Genomic DNA, 20,551 nt, shown 5'->3' with positions numbered 1-20,551 from the left:
CAGTCTACTACCAAGGACTTTCTCCATGAGCTCGGAGACGTTCGCATAGCTGAACACTCTTGCAGTATTATGGCTAGGTTTGGGGGCTCGCCATAAAAGGTATTATTCGATTAATGTTCTGCCGTTACTGATTGCTCAGGCGATTCTTGTTATTCCATATAGTGTATATACGTAGCATCAGTGGACACTCCTACTGATTAAGGGTTACCGTTTCTTCATCACGGTCAACCTCCCGCCCTCGTAATAGGCCAAGTTCTTGGAGGACTTTCATAAGCTAACCCGGTTATTATACGCATAACTACCAACAGAGCAAACACAGTGTCCAGGCACATCACCAACGACAAGAGCAACGGCCTGCTAGCTACCTAATATTGAATGATGTCTGCTAGCAAGTGGGCTGCGGCGTCGGTTTGAATCTGATCTCGGTCAGACGAAGGTGTGTATTCGCAGATGCTGACACAACGACTCCGCTTGCCTCATGCAGCAATTTTTGCCGGTGCGAACCAATAGCCTTCGTTTCCCGGGGGAGATCTGAGATTGGGATTTCAACCCGATCCGAGATGCGATGAGATTATCACATCAAGTAACACATTTCTGGCCCAGCCCAAAGAGGCCACCGCTACCCTCTCACGGATAGATGTTGGCAATTAGAGACAAATGTGCGTCCAGATGCGCATGCGCATGGGGGATATGTCTTTACTTTACACCATGGACGAAAGAAAGGTCTTGCTTGTACGTAATGGACGTCACAACGGTTGCATGGTGGGATATTGCCTGTAAAGCGATACGGGCACAACGGGGAAGTGGACGGGATGGGATAGATAGGGGATGGGTACAAAAGGCTAAACCAGGCTGAGTTGAGCTGACCGCGTTGCCGCGCTGTAACCCTGTCTGATACTTATGCGAAAAGACTGGCAGTCTGGCGGAACTTTGGAGAGGAGACGGAGAGGAGGGGCAAAACTGCTAGCGCCGGTGGAGGCTGGGGGATGGATGGTGGAAGTGGAGGGGATGGGAATGGGCCGGGCAGAGAAAACGGATGTTCTGGGCTGGGGATGTCGTGAACCAAAGCCACAACACTACGGAGTACAGGTGGATCTACTGATGGGAAGTTCAAGGGTGGCAGTCACCACTAATAGCACGCGAAAAGAGAATATTGAAGATTGCGAGTCTGCCCTGTGATTCTTTGAGTATGAGTGGGAGGATGCGGCGGAATGTTACACGATGGGATTGCGTGTGTTGATTGTTTGGGGTCCGTTGGCCGGATGTTATTGTTGATGGATAAGATTCCGGGGTCCCGGTCACGACGGCGGAGCCCGGGGAGGCGGCCGACGGGCCCCTTTGCTGGGTTCGGCGGGATGCGTCGCATCTGGGCTCGTCTCTGTCTCGTCTTTTCTTATCAGCTCCGGGATGTAAGTACATTGGATACGGGTAAGTACGGAGTATAGGTACTGAGTGTCGATGACAGAACTAAGGGACAGACTTGGAAGTAGCTCCCACCCGCTGGAAAGGTTCCAAACGGCGGGTAAACTGCCAAAAACATAAAAAGTTGGTTAGATCTGCAAAGAGATGGCAAGAAGGATGCGGGATGCCAAGCTTTGAGAAGGCAAGATGCTACGGGATGTAGATTCCCTGGTGTGTCATTGGCCGGATGAGTCAGGCGATTGGCAAGCAGCGGTTCGCTTACAACGTGCCGTGGTGGGATGAAAGAAAGCTCTGGGAAGGCACGACTTGTAAGTTGCACCTACCTTACCTCATGCCATATTGGTGCGGCTGCTAGGTACTTGCCTAGTGAGATGGATGGCAAATGACAACGGGAGAGAAAATGTCAGAGCTGCAAGGCAAGTGAAGCTAAGTCTACCTTGCGGAGTACTTGCCTTCGGATATCATTTAGTTACCTTTGGGAAAGTACGTAGTACGGATACAAGTGCAAAGGGCGCCACTGCTATGCGAGGCAGTGGATCGCGCAATTACTGGGTGGATATCCAGGCGAATCTAGCCGCTTCGCGCTTCGCGGGCAACAACGGGGAGACCCTGCAAAGCAAGAGCGAGACTGGCTGACTGTGGACTGGGAATTCCTCTATCTCTCTCCCGTCTGTCTTTTCCATCCATGCTTGTTTTCCATGGATGCGCTATCCGTACTTCGTTACTTCGTACGCGTTCCCTGGCAGTGGCACCGTACTCCGTAGCCCAAGATGGTCTCATTCCCCAGCTTTCGCCTCGGGAAGTGCGCGCAGCCCACCCAGCCAGCTCCAGTCCAGGTCCTCAGCAAAGGGCGCGGGTGACTCTTCCGACTTCCTATCTATGCCTTAGACTAATAACTTCCTCGTCACCCCTCCACCGCCCACGTTCATGCTCTCCTCCTCTTCCGCCTCTTCTGCCTCCTCTCTTCTCGCCGAGCTTTCTCCTATCTGCAAGCTCTTTCTTTTTTCTCTTCAAAAACAACCTACGATCAGGGAGAAAGTAAACCGAATCGTACGAGACGTCCATCCGAACATTGGCATCCGTTCCCGCGTAACAGACTAGATTGGCCCTCGCTTGTCCAATATCTCTTTTGGAGAAGCGCAAATCGGACGTTGGAGTTTCGGAGGCACGCCAAAGCAAATCATTGCACACCGACACCGGCCTGAGTAATCCTTCGTCGCATCCGACTGCGCGACGTCGTCTTACCTGAGATTCCCCGTTCGAAGCACCAAGACACGTGCAGATTATTGGTTGGGGTTACCTAGCGGATTGCGCAACTCGCATTGAGAGCAAAGGCGAGAGGACGACGTTATAGTACGGCGGAGAACAAGGTGTTACTGACCTCCGCATCTCTACACCTACACTTGAAAGTCGGTCAGCGACAACTGCGTCATGGGGGACGACCGCAGCATTCCCATCAAGGCGGCTTCTTCGAGCCGCGACTTTGTCGCCCAGCTCAGCTCGTCTTTCATGACGGGAACCCCGCCCGCACAAGAGCTCCTGGCAAGAGATTTGGCAGAATGCTCAGAAGACGAATACGTCGACGAGAATGAGGATGCTATCGGCTCCGACGACGAGGACGTGTCCGCCGAGGGCCCTCTCTTCTACCGCCGCCCGAGCGGTGTTGCATTCGGCACCTCCCGCCCCGTTATGAACCCGCAACCGATATACGCCGCCGAAGAACCACCAGTCCTCACTAGAGTCGAAAAGAAGCAGTCGCGCGATGCCGAGCTGAGTCTGCTGCGTGATAACCATCTTTTGCCTCCCAAACATGCCCGAGAGGAAAACGAGCCATTCTATCGCCGCGCCTACAGACGTCTCTTCAGCACAAAGGTTCCACTCGAGCCTCACGATGAAGAGGCACCCCAGGCCATCGTTCGTCGGCCCTCTGAATCAACCCCTCTATTGTCCGGAGCTCCAGCGCCAGATGTTGATGGCCATGGGACTCTCAATGAGCAGTGGGAAGCGGCAGTCTCGACGGGCCAACTTCGCACTACTTGGCAGCGCGAAGCCAAGACCATCATTCAGTATGCCAGTCCGCTCATTGTTACCTTTATGCTGCAGTACTCGGTCAATGTTGTTTCCATCTTCGCCGTAGGACACATTGGAAAGATTGAACTTGGCGCCGTGAGCTTGGCAACCATGACAGCGACTATCACCGTCTACGCGCCCTTCCAGGGTCTCGCGACGAGTCTCGATACTCTCTGTGCGCAGGCGTACGGATCCGGACACCGCCATCTCGTCGGACTGCAATTTCAGCGCATGACATATTTCTTGCTCATGTGCTTTGTCCCGCTGGCCGTGTTGTGGTTCTTCAGTGAGTCGGTGCTGCGGCTCGTCATCCCGGAACCTGAGTCTGCGCGGCTGGCTGGCCAGTATCTGCGCATGCTGATCCTGAGCGGACCGGCCTTCGTCTTCTTTGAGGGTGGGAAGCGGTTTGTGCAGGCGCAGGGTCTGTTTCAGGCCACCACTTGGGTCCTTTTGGTCGCTGCGCCCATCAACATCCTGTTGAACTGGCTGTTTGTCTGGAGGTTGGGATGGGGTTTCATCGGAGCTCCTGCTGCGGTTGTTTGCACCCAGAACCTGCTTCCGCTGCTGTTGTTCCTTTACGTGCGCTTCATCGACGGATACCAGTGCTGGGGCGGTTTCAGCAAACGAGCTCTGTCAAATTGGGGCCCGATGCTTCGCTTGGCTTTGCCCGGCATGATTATGATTGAGGCCGAGTACATGGCTTTTGAGATCCTGACTCTGTTCTCGAGCCAGTTCGGTCCGGAATACCTGGCGGCCCAGAGTGTCGTCGTCACGCTGTGTGCTATTACCTACCAGATCCCATTCCCCGTCAGCATCGCGGCGTCCACCCGAATCGCTAACCTCATTGGTGCCGGGTTGGTGGATGCGGCAAAGATTACCGGCGGAGTGGTAAGTTCATTAACCCCCCCCCGGCCCCCCCCGCTGTGTACTTCCCCCCCCACCCCTCTCCCCCCACTCCCGCTGGGGGCCGCCCCCTACCGCCACCTGCTTGGGTGCGGGGGGGGGGGGGGTGGCAAAAATTGCCGGCGGGGGGTGGAGTTTATTGACCCCCCCCCCCCCCCCCCCCTCCATTACACGCTCCAGGAAAACCTAGTTTCGAAAATCATATTCTGACTGATTCGGCAGGCATTCGCAGCAGCTCTGATTGTGGGCGTGTTCAACGTCATCCTCTTTGGCAGCTTGAGATTCCACCTGCCAAGACTGTTTACCAATGATGAAGAGGTCATTGCCATTGTGGCCAACGTGCTTCCGCTGTGTGCGTTGATGCAGGTCTTTGACGGCCTATCCGCGGGAGCACACGGTTTACTGCGTGGCATTGGCCGCCCTTCCATCGGTGGCTATGCGAACTTGACGGTGTACTACCTCATTGCGATGCCAATCTCCTTTGGGACCGCGTTTGGTCTTGATTGGAAGCTCAAGGGTTTGTGGCTGGGCGTCACGATCGGACTTGCCTTGTAAGTGCCCCGTTCTTATTTGGTTTTCTACTCCATCTCTTTCCTCAGATTTCTCGATTCTCCGGGCATGGGATGAGAGACGTGCAAAGTGCGTATGAGAGGAATTTGGCTGACTTATGTATCTTGTCATAGGGTCGCTATTATCGAGTATTCGTTTGTATACTTCACGGACTGGCACAAGGCGGCCAAAGAGGCGGAGTCGAGAAACCAGGCCGAGTGAAACGTCCTTGGCCATGAGTTCGGTCACGACTTTTTACGTATACCCCGGAATCGGTCAGCGGGGTCATGATAATTGTTTGGCTACAAATTGGTGATTTAATGATTGACTGTCGAAGATGTACGTCTGGATATATCAGATATATCCTGATTCACATCTAGTAGGTCTTGAATTTCTGGCTTGGTCATGTTTAGCTAGCAAGCGAGCGAGCATCGCAAAGCACAGCATAACTTTGGAAGTAATTGACGGGAGCGGGAGAAGAAGAGAAGAATGGTTCACAGATGATACGAATGCGGGCTCGGCCGTTGCAATGCCAATGTCAAAGTGTCTGCGTTGCCCTCGCTCGATGAGACCAAGTCAGGTAAGCTGGTGCATCCTTTCGTTCCATAACCTCTGGTAGCATGGCGTGTGATCCTGTGACGTCTGTGGGAAGTGTCCGCTCAGATACTGACGGACGTCCGTGGTGGTTCGCGACCTGTCAGAACCACGTAGGGCAAGGCAGAGAAGCGGCTTGCAAGAGTCTAAGCCGGAAACTTCCCAACGAGTTCTTTCTAGTGGTACGAAAACGCATCAGGTCCAACTAGAGCAGAGATGTACCTGGATAATCCCCCGTTCGACAATGAGGCTGATAAATCCTTCCCCTCCAAGAAGCCCTGAAAGGTGGAATTAGAAGCCCATTTCTCTCCGTTAAAGTTTCCGGGCCTCCAAGTGAAACTTTTGAGTTATGGTGCCAGTGCGGAAGCTCTCTCCAACTCAGGGACCGTCTTGCGGCCTGGGCAGCGCAGAGAACCACACCTCCAAAAAGGCAAGCTAAGCCAACAAGACAGGGATGCGGGAGATTGGCAAATTGGGGCCACGGCGAAAACCAGTGACAAACATCAATAGTCAGCTCTGTGAGTGCGAATTGGAACTGATTTCAGGTGGCCCGCCTGCTCACCCTGCCACCGGGGGAACGAATGGCGGGTGCAGGGGTGTGAGGGGCACTGATCATTTTCGAACAGTTTCCCGCCTGGGAGGATTGGAGGGGGAAGGGGAAGAAGAAGGTCAGAAGGGGAGACCCCTCCTTTTCTGCGAATCGCTACATTGGTACCAATTCCTCGTTCTTGCGCAACCTCTATCTTTTGCACTCTCGCACATTCGCAACTTCGGACGGGGGAAGTTCCGAACAAACCTACTCTTTTGCTCTCTCACACAATTGCCTATCGGTCTTTGCGCAACTTTATAAGAAGAGCAGTAAGCCTCTCCAGCTCCCGCCCCTTTGTGCGCATGCGCAAAAGCTATCTTTGTAGCTATAGCTAGCTGTACAGAAAAAAAAAGTTTCGAAATTGGAAAGCTGACACAACACGCGACAATAGACGGGGTACACAACGAGACTTCCTCTTCCACGGGCAAACACGAAAAAATAAAGATGTCTACTACCACGACGACCACGACGACGGCCAACGAGGGCATCACGGCCGAGTCGATTCTGCGCCTGTTCCCCGACATCGACACGAGCACCGAGGCCCTTTCCGGTCACGATGCCGAGCAGATTCGGCTCATGGACGAGGTGTGCATTGTGTTGGACGAGAACGACAAGCCTATTGGCAATGCGAGCAAGAAGGCCTGTGAGTAGTTTCTCCTGTCCTCCTGGGCCGTCCGCCGGTTCCGCGTTGTGTATAAACCCTCTCCGTCGAGTTGGTCGTTGCGGTGACTAGCCAAGCGCTGCCACCTTGTGACAAGGACAGAACGAGAGCGCGCAAGAGGAAGCAATAGAAGGGGGGAACTACAAGACAACACAGTCGACTGACACTGAACTCCCCAAAACAACAGGCCATCTCATGACCAACATCGACAAGGGCCTCCTCCACCGCGCCTTCTCCGTCTTCCTCTTCGATCCGGAAACCAACCGCCTGCTCCTGCAGCAGCGCGCCACGGAAAAGATCACCTTCCCCGACATGTGGACCAACACGTGCTGCTCCCATCCGCTGGGCATCCCCGGCGAGACGGGCGCGAACCTCGAGGATTCGGTCGCGGGCGTCAAGCGCGCCGCGCAGAGGAAGCTGGAGCACGAGCTCGGCATCGACCCGAAGCAGGTGCCCTTTGATGACTTCCACTTTTTGACGAGGATTCATTACAAGGCGCCTAGCGATGGCAAGTGGGGAGAGCACGAAAGTATGTTTTACCCTTCTTTTCCATTCCCTTTCTCTTAGGAAGTTTGGGTAAAGAAGACAATGTATAACCTTTGCTAACTCGGTCACAGTCGACTACATTCTCTTCATCAAGGCCAAGGTCGACCTCAAGCCCAACGAGAACGAGGTCCGCGCGACGCAGTACGTCAGCGCCGACGAGCTCAAGAAGCTGTTTGAGGACCCCCAGCTCAAGTTCACCCCCTGGTTCAAGCTCATTTGCAACTCGATGCTGTTCCAGTGGTGGGAGAGCCTCGACTCTGGGCTGGAGAAGTACACCAACGAGCAGGAGATTCGTCGCATGTAAATGAGAACGGATGACTGATTTTCTGATGGCAAAGAGACCTGGCAACGTGGAAGGACCCCAATGGTCCGTCATGAGAGAGCATTAGACGTGGAGTTTTGTCTCGTCGTTGCAGTTTTTCTTCTCTGTCTCCCTCTCCCTATCTCTTGCATGTGGCGGTAAAAAAACAAAACAGACACTGTTGAAGTGTTCCCTGCCCTTCTTTATTTTCTGAATTTTCGTAATCCTAGATATCCCCCCTTTTTCATCATATGAATACGACTTGGGGCGTTGGCTGCTGGCCACGTTGAATTGAAAAACTTTGTTCTAATGGAAAATGTGGCCTGGTGATCGATGATGGCGGAGGGGATTTCAAGTTATGCTTGTTGATGAGAACGGGCTGGCGGAGATTTCTACTTCGTCCCTTCTCGTGGAACACCAAGACCGGTGGTAGAGGAGTCATTGGGAGCAACGCGGAGTCCTCTGGGCTTAGGGAGCCTTGTCTCGGGATGGCTGTTTGTTTTGAGTATGCAGCTGGAGGGAGGCTACCTTACTAAGAGGGGCTTTCTAGATTCTAATTTGATGCTCAATTATGGATGCCGGAGGAGCTTTTCCCTACAACGGGAGCGTAGTACGCTATTTATACGTTGGAGTTGCTGAATGAGGCCGTTGTGGATGATCATGGGGCAGCTTTGGTTTCGTTCATCCTCGGGTTAGTGCTCCATGAGAATGGGGAAAAGCTCCCGCAGTGCTTCGATATTTGCGAGATAGCAGAGCAGGTTGATACGTCTGAAGATTAGCATTATACTGTAGTTGGGGATTTGGGAATCAATTGCAATTCAGACTTCCGTATCGCTGGATACTCGAAAAGCTTGAAGAAGACCCTCACCGCGGGACTTCCCAATCACTCTATCAATGCCGCGAGTACAGGACCCACATCACGTTTCTACTGATGGATTTTGATGGTCTTTGCTCATAATCCGGAGGAATCCGGAAAATGAGGAGCATGGATGATCTGCTCTGGCTTGTCACCAGATGTTTCGTATGCAGGGAGCCAGTCGCGATGGAATCGACCCATTCCAGAGCGGTGAGCTACTTTCTTGGCCTACTCGAACGGTTTCCTTTGTCTTTCAAACCTCTCGAATAATCTTAATGACCTGAGATCAAATAAGAGGAACAGCTACGGTATACAAGGGCCAGGATGTTTCAAGGAGCCCGATTCTCAAGACGAGAACGATTGATAAGTCCATGGTTCCTGTCTTGGATGCCCACTTACCTTGCGCCTCTTACGCCAGGTGATTATTGTCTGAGTTGTGCTTCCGGGTATAACCAGAACGTCCGCCAGTGGCCCTGGACGCACATGTTAGACGTGCTACTCGCTTGGAAGGAGGCAGGAGCTTCTTCTTTGGACGTTATTATCGTGGTTGTCATAGCTACACGGCCAAGCAACACAATGTTATGTTGGGGGTCTTGGTACAAAGGCTAGGCACTGCTCGGGTGAACTTCGCCATCGCTGATTTGAAGTTCGACAAGTATAAGTCAACATTGTGATATCATACTGAGCGATTGGGGCTTATCCTGAACAGACTGGAAAGGTGAGTATTGACGACCTTGAAATAGACCTCAGTGAAGACATTGCCGTTGTCAACAAGTGAAAGCGCACTTGTCTGTGCAAATACACAAATAGCATATATTTATGATCACAGACAGATACATGTACGTCAATCCATGGAATTGAATTTGTTCCCGCCCAGTTTGCATCAGGAGCCTCCACCCGCACCTGTCATGGCAGCAACATCTTGGTCCAAGTCTCATGTTTACCAGAGATTAAAAGAGAGCTATCTCGATACGTTGTACATCACAAAGCTTAACTGTCGTCATCTAGGTTGCCGAGAACGCCCAATAAGGATTCTTCATCGAGTGACATACTGTAAGTAAGACAACATGAACCGGTTGGCGTGCCTCAAAGGAATTATGTTCTGACCTTAGGTGTCCAGGTATCTTGTTGTCAGAAACAACGTTAATTACCAAAACAGCGTAAAGGTAGGTATGTCGCGAGCGCGATATGTAACCTATACATGTCTTCGGACTTGCCCAGGTGATGAGTTGCACCTTCCATTCACTCGCATCTTGCCTCGATGCTGGGCCAGGCAAGCACGATGATGTAATATGGGTGACATCAACCCGCTGTTCTGGACTGACAAGTTCCATTCCATTCCATCTCGTTTAACATACATCAGCAACGACGTTGCTGTTCAATGGTGAACCCAATTCTGCAAGGCTCCCGCTCTACTTTTTGAAAATGCCCTCAAAGGCCGTCTAGAAGGGGCCGGTCTCACCCCCAGAAGCTCTTCTGGGGTTTCGAATGTATACATGCCATTCGCTTTCAACTTCGTTCTTCACAGCTAACTCGGAGCAGAGGTTAAGAGTAAGACACACAATCGATCTACCAACGATGAGCGCCGAGTAATACGATGCAGCAGTGCCCAACCAACGGTTCAACGATACTCACATCACTCCTCATACTTGGCAGAGCACTGCATATGCACCCCACGTGCGAAGGATGGCGCGGTAGTCCAGCTTATCTCATTACTCGTCACTGCATCTGCACCTCTTATCTCGGCAACATTCCTCGCCTTTGCCCACACAACGCAAACCAGCAGAGCCTCCAAGACGCCAAGCCTATCCGCCTGACACTCACTGCAACTCATCCCGCGCAGGTGTTTGTTGGGTCAAGCCTGGGAATGGGAGCTGATTCCCACCCTCCCAATGAATCCTTTTTCCCGGGCTGAAGCCCAAGCTGGAGCGGCCGCGGGACACGGAACCCGCCACTGTGTGCGGTACATCCGGACACCGAACCCGGGAACGCCGTGGACCCTGACGGAGCTGATAGGGATCAGTGGGACGCATTGGCCGCAGGAAGTGCCACAACGTACTATGCCGTTATTGGCATGTACAGCCGCTGCGATTGGTCGACTTTGGGAGCTATGTGACGGTTGATCAAAAGATACAGGCCACAGGCCACTCCCAACTGACGATCTCTAGGATACCTGACCCAACGACAGGGTCTCGCCAGCCTGCCTTTCCCCGCACACCGGCTGTCTTCCTCCATCTCCATCTCTCGTCACCGAGACATGCTCCAGTGAGGATGCCTTGCTCTGCGGCATCCGCCGATGCTCCTCAACCATTCAACCACACTGTTATTAATCAGGCCGCTTCTACAAGATCATCCTCTGCACTAGGTGGAGGCGAGCGGCGTTGGCTAGACCTGCATACCCGTACACACCAGGTCGGGATGGCCACCGTCAGTCCTGATGCCGTACACGAACACATGCCCAAATCTCCACGGTCAACGGCCTGGTCTGTTGCTTGAAAGCTGCAGCCCAGGTCACCCCAGCCCGCCCTCCCCCTCATCAACGTTTACGCCGCTGTCCTCGTGCCACCTACTATTACGGCATATCCTGATAGTTTGAATCCCATCAGCATGGTTCTGGCTAGTGTTGAGGCAAGCCAAGCCGGGTATCAAAGGTGCAAAGGTAACTTTGCCCGCATACTGTCGGTGCAAGCAGCATGGCACGACTGCTTCCCCCCTCTGCTCTATGCTGTGCGGGCATCATTGATGGTCGATCCAGAGTTCTCGCCGTGTTCAGCTCCTCGCCCTTGTCGGAATCAACAAACAATGTAGAGTACCTATCAACTACCGCCACCGCAGTCTCACAGGCGCGTGTTGATCCAATGCCCTGTGCCTATCTTTCCGTACCTACCCTCAACGTCCTACATCTCACAATCGCTACAGTCTCAAGGTTTCTCAGCTATCTGGAGACCATCCCGCGCAGGAGTTCCTCGACTCTCTCCACAACCTCCACTTCCCCCATCATCCCAGCTCGTGGTCTCACTCCCACTATCCCTCGCACTCACTATCTCTCAGACTTCTGCCAGCCTACCCCTAGTGTATCTAGTGACACTCCCCAAGCTACATAACCCCCCAGCTCCTCTCCGCTCCTCACCTGGTCCCCCTTCCGCTCCTCTCCTCTCCTCATCTTATCGTAATACGCTTTGGATAGGCTCTCACCAACAACACTGTTTGGCTTCCTACCAAGACAAGGATAAGGATCAAAGTCCTTTCTGCATCGAGAGTTCCTCGTCTCGAAGGCCCCAAGAATAGGGGGGCAGTTCTCTGGACACGATCACAGCCGCGAGCTGTGCTTTGTTGCTAGACTGCTACTCACTGGTCTCGACCAACATTCAATACCAACATCCATTCACATACTCTCAAACTCTCAACACGATACTCCTTCAATCAACGTCATTTGACAATTTGCCTGACAACACCCACCCACCAAATCTCTTTGCCCATTTATCGCATATCGCGTGTTGTGAAGACACTGCTGTCTCCCGCGTCTTGCTGACGATCCCATCCCTCAAACATCGAACTTCAACAAGCCTACCTAGCCAAAGGACGTAACCCGTCAAAAAAATCATTATTGATGTCGGTTGACCTTCGTACAAGCCTCAATTGCCTTCGCCATCCATCCAGGTTTATGCCCGTCTCGAGAACACAACTCTCGAGAGACCATACGGGTGATAGTATACAGAATTTAAGTACGTCGGGTTCAAGCTCACTCCGGAGTGTTCCACCGGCAGAGTGAGATAGAGAGGCCCGTAATAGCGCTGACAAGAAAACCAAACAGATTCGTGAACAAGACAGGCTCTCCTGTCGAAAATTGAAGCCCGTCATGGAGCACGTAAGCAAAAGCGTCACCCTTGTCGAGCTCAAACGTTCTCTCGTGCCCCCGAAATGGGAGGATACCGTGCGTGTCATTGGCATGTCGGAGTGCAAGGAGGCCGGCCTTTCGCTGGCCCACGCCTTTGCTGCTGATGATCTTAGCCAGTATCTCCTTGATGCCGACGATATGGCCAACCTATCGGCCGAGTCGAAGTGGAAGCTGCACGTCGACATCATGACGTACATCGCAGCTGCCCACTCTCTTAACGGTATTGTCACCACCATTGGCTCAGACTACGATGCCGTTGCGCTGTGGTGAGTTTTGTGTCTCAGTTTTTTCCTGCTTTGCTCATGACGGCATGGCATCTCATGACGACCCTGTCCCGCTCAGAGGCTTTCCCTATCAAAAAGCAATATTGGACTAACATCAGACGGATCATGATAGGATGCCTCCTGGAAAGGACACTGATGGATGGTTGACCATCCTCCGCAGCGGGTTGTGGCGGCTCTATTTCCAGCTATCTGTGGAAGCTAGACGTCGATACTACGACGAGCTACTGCCTCTGCTGCATGACACCAAGCTGGAGGTCATGGGCGAGCGGGACAATGATTGCTACTACCTGGTCTACCTAGGGACCAAGCCCAACGCCCGGGGCAAGGGGTATGCGAAGAAGCTGCTCAACGACATGATTGAGAGGGTACGTTGAAGGATCGCCATCTGGATTCTTTTCACAACTGTTGCATCTGGCAAACAACATTCGGCCTTGTAACAGCATTGTATCTTGGCTGTGCCCTGACTAACTCTTGGAGCAGGCCGACGCGGAAAATCGTGCCGTCTACCTCGAGTCCAGCTCTCTGTCCAACAACGAGTACTATCTCAAGTATGGTTTCGAGTTTAAGCGCGAGATTCGGATGACGCGTGGAGACACACCCGTCAGCCTGTTCATCATGGTCCGCGAACCACGCGCGCACAAGAGCGGGGGAGGTCAGACGTACTCGACGGTAGTCTCGAGCAACATCAAGCTGCAGATCAATGCCGTGATGAAGGAGACGGCCAGGGTCTGAATGGCGGAGGGTGTTGAAGTTGTGAGCATCCTCCATCCTTCCTTTCGACCTGGAAACTGGTGATGTGATGTGTGTGCTGTGCGTTTTGTTTCTGCGTGTCCGGAGGTGGTGTAGTGTTACCTGCCTTTTTTGTGTTGATGATCCCTTCATTCATAGCTGCGGTCCTTGTGCGCAATGCTTGCCACCTGTGTCTCATGCTGACCACAGCTCGACTTTTTAACATTGACCTGAATGGGCGCGTCTGGTTCAACACCGACGCTTATGCGTTTGAAACTCACTGTCCCTACTGCAGCGGCGATGGAATGATGTCTTTGTCGATTTTTACGAATGTTTTTGGATTTCGTCCTTTTAGTTTGCTTGTATCTACCGACTAGCTCTAGCCCTTCATTAGAATACTGACCGATTCACTCATTTCAATCATATCAATGGTTTGCGGTCTTTCCGCTGGTCCCTCGTCCCTTTTCAAGGCCTCACTCGTGACAGCATACCGACCAGGTTGCTGACACCATGCGTGACTCAACACTCCCGGTGAAGCCACCATTGAGATTTTTCCCCTCTGCCCAGGGGACTTGTCCTCCCTACTTTAGCAATTCTGACATTTCCCTGATGCTTTTTCGATCCGCATCCATTCTTGTCTCCGCACACTTCTTGGCTTCCAAATTTAATAGTCGAGAATAGCCCAAGTCTCGTCGTCAATGGTGGTGTAAATCAGGCCCTGGGAGAGCAGCTCATCCGCCGCGTCTATCGTGGCCCGCATGGCCAATCCCGCACCGCTCGAAATCTGGTTCAGGTGCACGCCCTCGTTGCCGCCGGGGGCATTGTTGATAAAGTTGAACATCTTTTGCGCGTTCGCCGAGACACCTCTAAGCTTGGAAGCCTGCGCGGGGTTGCCGCCGCCCGCCGCCGCACCACCGGCACCGTATCCATCTCCACCGTCAACGAACATGCCGTCCTCGCCTCCTCCCGCACCGCCGTTCGCCGCGGGACCGCTGCCGTCGGCGTTGAGGGGTCCCTTTGTGAAGTAGAGGTGAACGTAGGTGGCCTCGAGGAGGTGGTAGTTGACCTCGTTGAAGTCGGTGACGGGGCGGATAAAGTGCGCGCCGACGTGGCGTTTGCCGTTGAACGACTTGAGGCGGCCCCAGACGCGGACGTGGCCCTCGAGCTCGAGCTTCTCGTCGGCGTCGTCCTTTTTATCCGTGTCGACCCACTTCTTCACCTCGATGAGCCCCGTGCCGTCGTCGAGCTTGAGGGTGATGTTTGTGGGCTGGGGCGAGATCTGGCGGATCTGGGCGACAAAGGTGACCTGGGTGACGGTGGCGCCGTCGATTTTGAAGTCGGCGCCCGGGTAGGCCTCCTCGGCGTCGATGACCTGCTTGATTGTGACGGGGCGGAGGGATTCTTCGCTGTAGGCTTTTCCGCCGCCGCCCTGGGAGCCGCCGCCGGCGCCGCCTTGGGAGCCGCCGTAGACGAAGCCGCCTGCGTCGTCGCCGCCGCCTGCGCCGTAGGAGGTTTTTGTGAAGCCGCCGTATGAAGCTGTGTAGGTAGGGTAAGTGGTTAGTTGAGGAGCTTTCGAGGTTTAGGGGAGTGGAGCTGATGTACTCATTGTGTATGTGGTATCTCTGAGAAAGGGTCTAGAGGTTGTCGTGGATATGTGAGGTCGACGGGGATTGTGTTTTTGGGGGTAAGAGGACGACGGGATGGTGGTTGTGGTGGGATGTGTGGTGGTGGTAGGTTGGGTGGTTTTGAACGGGAACGCGTCTTTTTGCCTGGCGACGCGACTGGGGGTTTAATTGATGTGCACGACGTGCAAAGTGCCACCCGCTGCCCGCTGTGGAATGCTGGTGCCCCGCGTTGGGACCATGACTGGATGAAAGCTGAGGGTGGGGGGCTCTGAGGTCCAAGATGACATAAGCTACATAAAATGGTCCGTGCTCAATGGCACCGGTTATCGGGAGCCGACAGATATCAGCTGTGGTCTTCAGTCGAGATAGGTAAGTTTATACGGTGACGGTGACGGTGAGTGAGTGAGTGAGTAAGTGAGTGCCTCACTTCACCTAGACGTTATTAGTGAGCAATCAGGAAAGATTGAGTACTGGGAACCAATGTATTACTGAGGTTCTGTAAGATTGGATGCAGTGGCTCGAGTGCCAACGGTGCACTGATTACAGATCCTTAATTCTGAGGTATGAATTCAAGGTATCGACATGTCATGATGTCTGCTAAACAATCTTCTTTACCCAGCACATGTCTCTTACCTCCAACTTATTTTGTATTGGGAAACAATTTGAAAAATCTAGTGACTCTCCGACCTTGTTGACTGATGACTCTAGTGCACAATAAGAATATGAATCACATGAATTCTAGATGAGGCCAAGTGAGGTTCCATGAGGTTCTCTCCAGGGTGACTGACCGATGTGGCGGTTGTCACTGCTCCGATTAGCCTCGGCTGACGGCGATTGCGGAGGGTCCCACACTGCCAGGGCCCCCACAACGCCTTCAACAGCGACTGGATCACTGGAGCTGGACCGCCTGGAGGATGTGGCCCGACGCCTGGAGTGCCGCGACCAGGGAGCTCCTCCTCCTCTTTCTCGGGACTTTGGGGGTGGGCGAACGTCCAACGTTGGCGCCGGGCGTTGCTTCTGACATCAACCATCCCAGCACCTCCAAACCCAAATTCCCCTTTTGCCTTTCCAGTCTTTCATCTCCATTGTGACAACATCCCACCCGTCAGAGCCACGCCATTGAAGTAGCATTTTCTTTCGACTTCCACCGTATTCCCATACCTCGAACTTGTCATTCAGAGCACCCATCTCGCTATCCGATATACCCTCCCCATTGCTATCGTCACCGTTGCCAGGCAAGGTGCACGTAAATCAACAACCAACTTGTACATCACACGACATCACCAACAACTGACTCCCACATGGCGCGATCTCAAACGAAAACCCTCCCCGTCATCCCCCTCGCCCGCGGCACCATCCTCCTGCCGGGCGTCGCACAGCGCATTCCCGTCACCGCCGCCCGTCCCGACATCCCCGCCCTTCTCGCGAACGTCTACACCCGCGCCGCCTCTGCGGCCCCGAACGAGCGCATCGACTCGGTCCCCATCGCCTGCGTCCCCGTCTCTTCCCCCTTCGTCGGCCCCAATGGCCAGCTTCTCATCCAGGATGCCGACCAGATGGACGAGTCCCTCATCAAGGAGGTTGACCCCGGCACCGCTCGCAAGTCCGATCTCTACAACTATGGCGTAGCCGCCCGCATCACAGGCATCGAAGGAAGGGGGACTGCCGAGTTCGCCCTGCGGGTGGAAGGCGTTGCAAGAGTTCGGGTTGAGAAGGTCACGCAAGAGAGGCCGCACTTTGAGGCCAAGGTCAAGTACTTCCACGATGAAGGTTCGCCTGCCCCTCTGTCTGCCCAAGTCACAATAAACCGTAGATGATCGCTAACAATTTGCGCAGTGACGACGGATGCCCAGATGCAAGAACTCTTCTCCCTCCTTAAACTTCGATCCCGAGAACTCGTAACGATCCTTCGCATATCCGCACTCCTCCCCAGAAGCCCAGACAGTCCCGGCGGTCTGTCTCCCCTATTGACGAGGAGACTTGAAATGTTCATCAACAAGAAGGAGCTGAAAGACGCTGGTCAACTAGCCGACTTCATGGCCAACATTGTTGAGGCTTCATACGAGGAGAAACTCGAAGTTTTGGCTGCTCTCGACGTCAAGGTTCGCCTTGCTAAAGTCATTGAGCTCCTTGACCGACAGGTCAGCGGGATCAAGAACAACTTCAAAATCACCACCTTCACCAGCGTACCCGTGCAGTTCCTCGACAAGATCAACGATAAGACATCACGTCGTGTCGGCCCCAACGGCGCTCCGCTGCCACCCAACACCATGTTTCCTCCAGGCCCCAACGGCGTCATGGGTCCCAACCAAGACGACGACCAGGAGCCCAACGAGCTGGAAGAACTCAAGAAGAAGCTGGACAAGGCTCAGCTTCCGCCCGAACCCGCCAAGATGGCCCAAAGGGAGTTGAGGAGACTGAAGAAGATGATGCCCGGTAATCAAGAATACCAAGTCACTCGCACTTGGCTGGATGTGCTCTCCGAGATTCCCTGGACTGCAACCACGGATGACAGACTGGGGCCCGACACACTCGCGAGAGCTCGCAAGCAGTTGGATGAGGACCATTACGGCCTGGATAAGGTCAAGAAGCGTTTGGTCGAGTACCTGGCCGTGCTGAGACTCAAGCAGTCCATCAATGATGATGTTGAGGAGCAGATCAAGCAGGCAGAGGCGGAAGCGGCTCCTCCAGCCGAACCTGAGAAGGAGAAGGAAGAGGACGCTGAGAAAGCGAAAACGGAGGAAGCCAACGCCGAGTTGGAGGAGCGCGCAAAGTTGGCAAACACCAAGATCGAGGTTCTGCGATCAAAGCGGATGGTGGACCGGTCGCCTATCATGCTCTTGGCCGGCCCTCCTGGTGTTGGCAAAACAAGTTTGGCAAGATCTGTCGCCATGGCGCTGGGCAGGAAGTTCCACCGAATCTCGCTTGGCGGTGTCAGAGACGAAGCTGAGATTCGTGGTCACCGCCGGACGTACGTGGCGGCCATGCCTGGTCTGATTGTTCAGGGGCTCCGAAAGGTCGGCGTGGCAAACCCCGTCTTCCTTCTCGATGAGATTGACAAGTTGGGCATGTCCAATGTTCACGGCGACCCGTCTGCAGCCATGCTCGAGGTCTTGGATCCCGAGCAGAACAACTCATTCACTGACCACTACGTCGGTCTGCCCATCGACTTGAGCAAGGTGTTGTTCATCGCCACGGCCAACAGCCTAGACACCATCCCAGCCCCCCTCCTTGACAGAATGGAAACAATCTATCTGCCGGGATACACAACGCTCGAGAAACGCCACATTGCCATGCAGCACCTCGTGCCCAAGCAAATCCGGGTCAACGGACTTTCGGACGACCAGGTCAACTTTGACAAGGAAGTCGTGTCCAAGATCATCGAGTCTTACACCCGTGAATCAGGCGTTCGTAACCTGGAACGCGAGATTGGCTCTGTCTGTCGTGCTAAGGCTGTCGAGTTCGCCGAAGCCAAGGACGGAGGACAACTCGGGACTTACAAGTCACAACTCACAGTCGACGACATCGAAGAAATCTTGGGCATCGAAAAGTTTGAGGAGGAAATTGCCGAGAAAACAAGCAAGCCCGGTATCGTCACCGGCCTGGTGGCGTACAGTTCGGGCGGCAACGGTAGCATCCTGTTTATTGAGGTTGCCGACATGCCTGGAAATGGCAGCTTGCAGCTTACCGGTAAGCTGGGAGACGTGTTGAAGGAGAGTGTTGAGGTCGCTCTGTCCTGGGTCAAGGCGCACGCGTACGAGCTGGGTCTGACGTCGGAACCGGCCGCCAACATCATGAAGGAGCGGAGCATCCATGTCCATTGCCCTTCGGGCTCGATCCCCAAGGACGGTCCCAGCAGCGGTATGGCGCAGGCCATTGCTCTCATTTCTCTATTCTCCGGCAAGCCTGTACCTCCTACAATGGCCATGACGGTATGTCTTTCCCGAGTGACAAAGTGGACGACCATCGGAAAACCGGTACACTGACACAACATTCTGTACTACAGGGCGAGATATCCTTGCGCGGCCGTGTGACTGCCGTCGGGGGCATCAAGGAGAAGCTCATTGGCGCACTCCGAGCTGGTGTCAAGACGGTGCTACTCCCCGCGCAGAATCGCAAGGATGTGAAAGATCTCCCCCAGGAGGTCAAGGATGGCTTGGAGATCCTCCACGTCAAGTAAGTCTTCTCCCACCCCCTCCCCAAAGTGTCTTGCATTTCTGTGTCTCTCTCGCTTCCTGAGGTCGTATCACCCTCTCACCAACTACCCCGTTTCCCATTGGCACCGTGCTCCCGACGCGGTGATCCCTTTGCCTGCCGCTATGATCCCTGGTCCTGGAACCGTTCTTTACAATGTGCCGTGTGACTGACCTTCTTGCCCTACTCCAGTCATGTCTGGGAGGCTATCCGACTCGTCTGGCCTGATTCCCAGTGGCCTGGCGCGGAGCCATACCCTCCCATCGAGAGCCGATTGTAGATTGGCAAAATAAGGGGTGGAGGTGTATGTGATGCTCCCTCAAGACCATGCACGCCGCGAACACTCACTTGTTTTGTATTACTCAACATCATCACCACTACGGTCATTTCTCAACCGAGCCGACCTCCCCTGCCACGACTGAGACTGTATGTAACGAAGGGGAAGGGAAGCGGCATTGCACACATCACACACTGGGTAGTATGGCCATTCGGTTTCGTTTCGGCGTTTTCATAGGTGTCTCGGGGCGTCGCGGGACGGGCGTCCAAGACATTTCACTTGTCCCGTCTCGCCGCGACGTGTATTGTCTTTGTTCATAATGCGTGTCGCAAAAGGAGAATGCTACGTGTACATGTTTCTTTTTGGATCATTTGATAGGTTCTTCAATGGCATTCGCTTTCAGAGACTCGAGTTCTATTAACCGCGCGTCACGTCGTAGTTGGCTAGCGCCGCGAAACCGTATGCAAATGTTGGAGTGACTCCTCTTGCTCTGCCACGATGTTTCGTGACGGTGTACATGTGCGTTTGATGATGGGTTACTAGCCTACTAAGTGCTGGTCTCCCTGCCTAGGAAGTAGGAACATGTGCCTCGGGCAAAGATGATCTCTTGTTCGCTCTCCAGAGTCGGCAGCATCGACGACACCACCTTGGGACATGTCCCGGATATAGTGCTCGCTCGCTTTAGCTATGCTGCGTAATGTGAAAACATTGATTTGTCTCTTCAGGCTTGGATAAGTACCAAGAATTCGGAAATGAGGCAGACAACTGAAAGTACACACGGGTCTGATGTTCACGTTCTTGCATGATTTCTGGCGGTATGCGGCGAGGCACGATGGCGTGGGCTATCGGGCGGTGTTTCTCTATGGCGTATGCCTATGATGAGGGACCTAAAGAAGGGGCCCTCCATTGTATTTGATGATCAGGTGGAGGTCTTGTAGCTTTGCGAAGTCAAGACATTTTTGCACTCTGGCCAGCTTTCTCAAGTCAATGAGACTGCGAAACTCTTTGAAGGGACGGTTCACATTGGCGTATCATATGTACGGATGTATATAA

At 53.7% G+C, this 20,551-nt stretch overlaps 6 protein-coding genes across 6 annotated transcripts; 5 read left to right on the top strand and 1 right to left on the bottom strand.

Moving 5' to 3' along the window:
• Positions 1-2,853: 2,853 nt before the first annotated feature.
• On the top strand, positions 2,854-5,166 carry CABS01_04871 (MATE efflux family protein; the record flags this gene model as incomplete). The annotated part of the gene is made up of 3 exons (XM_060538241.1): positions 2,854-4,380; positions 4,618-4,946; positions 5,079-5,166. The coding sequence occupies 3 exons, from the start codon at positions 2,854-2,856 to the stop codon at positions 5,164-5,166; spliced, it is 1,944 nt and encodes a 647-aa protein (XP_060389903.1).
• A 1,405-nt stretch (positions 5,167-6,571) lies between these two features.
• CABS01_04870 (isopentenyl-diphosphate delta-isomerase) lies at positions 6,572-7,638 on the top strand (the record flags this gene model as incomplete). The annotated part of the gene is made up of 3 exons (XM_060538240.1): positions 6,572-6,770; positions 6,976-7,317; positions 7,406-7,638. The coding sequence occupies 3 exons, from the start codon at positions 6,572-6,574 to the stop codon at positions 7,636-7,638; spliced, it is 774 nt and encodes a 257-aa protein (XP_060389902.1).
• A 2,450-nt stretch (positions 7,639-10,088) lies between these two features.
• Positions 10,089-10,406, top strand: CABS01_04869 (uncharacterized protein; the record flags this gene model as incomplete). Its single annotated transcript, XM_060538239.1, has 1 exon — positions 10,089-10,406. One exon carries the CDS (start codon positions 10,089-10,091, stop codon positions 10,404-10,406), a length of 318 nt encoding a protein of 105 aa, XP_060389901.1.
• A 1,944-nt stretch (positions 10,407-12,350) lies between these two features.
• Positions 12,351-13,405, top strand: CABS01_04868 (acetyltransferase; the record flags this gene model as incomplete). Its single annotated transcript, XM_060538238.1, has 3 exons — positions 12,351-12,655; positions 12,786-13,038; positions 13,154-13,405. 3 exons carry the CDS (start codon positions 12,351-12,353, stop codon positions 13,403-13,405), a joined length of 810 nt encoding a protein of 269 aa, XP_060389900.1.
• A 661-nt stretch (positions 13,406-14,066) lies between these two features.
• CABS01_04867 (uncharacterized protein) lies at positions 14,067-15,008 on the bottom strand (the record flags this gene model as incomplete). Its single annotated transcript, XM_060538237.1, has 2 exons — positions 14,067-14,938; positions 15,005-15,008. 2 exons carry the CDS (start codon positions 15,006-15,008, stop codon positions 14,067-14,069), a joined length of 876 nt encoding a protein of 291 aa, XP_060389899.1.
• Positions 15,009-16,328: 1,320 nt separating this feature from the next.
• CABS01_04866 (lon protease 2) lies at positions 16,329-19,501 on the top strand (the record flags this gene model as incomplete). Its single annotated transcript, XM_060538236.1, has 4 exons — positions 16,329-16,797; positions 16,864-18,959; positions 19,034-19,203; positions 19,414-19,501. 4 exons carry the CDS (start codon positions 16,329-16,331, stop codon positions 19,499-19,501), a joined length of 2,823 nt encoding a protein of 940 aa, XP_060389898.1.
• Positions 19,502-20,551: the final 1,050 nt, after the last annotated feature.

Source organism: Colletotrichum abscissum, assembly GCF_030869225.1.
Source record: "Colletotrichum abscissum strain IMI 504890 chromosome Unknown Scaffold_9.1, whole genome shotgun sequence".
Lineage (NCBI taxonomy): Eukaryota > Fungi > Ascomycota > Sordariomycetes > Glomerellales > Glomerellaceae > Colletotrichum > Colletotrichum abscissum.
This window is presented reverse-complemented; position numbering and strand designations above follow the sequence as displayed.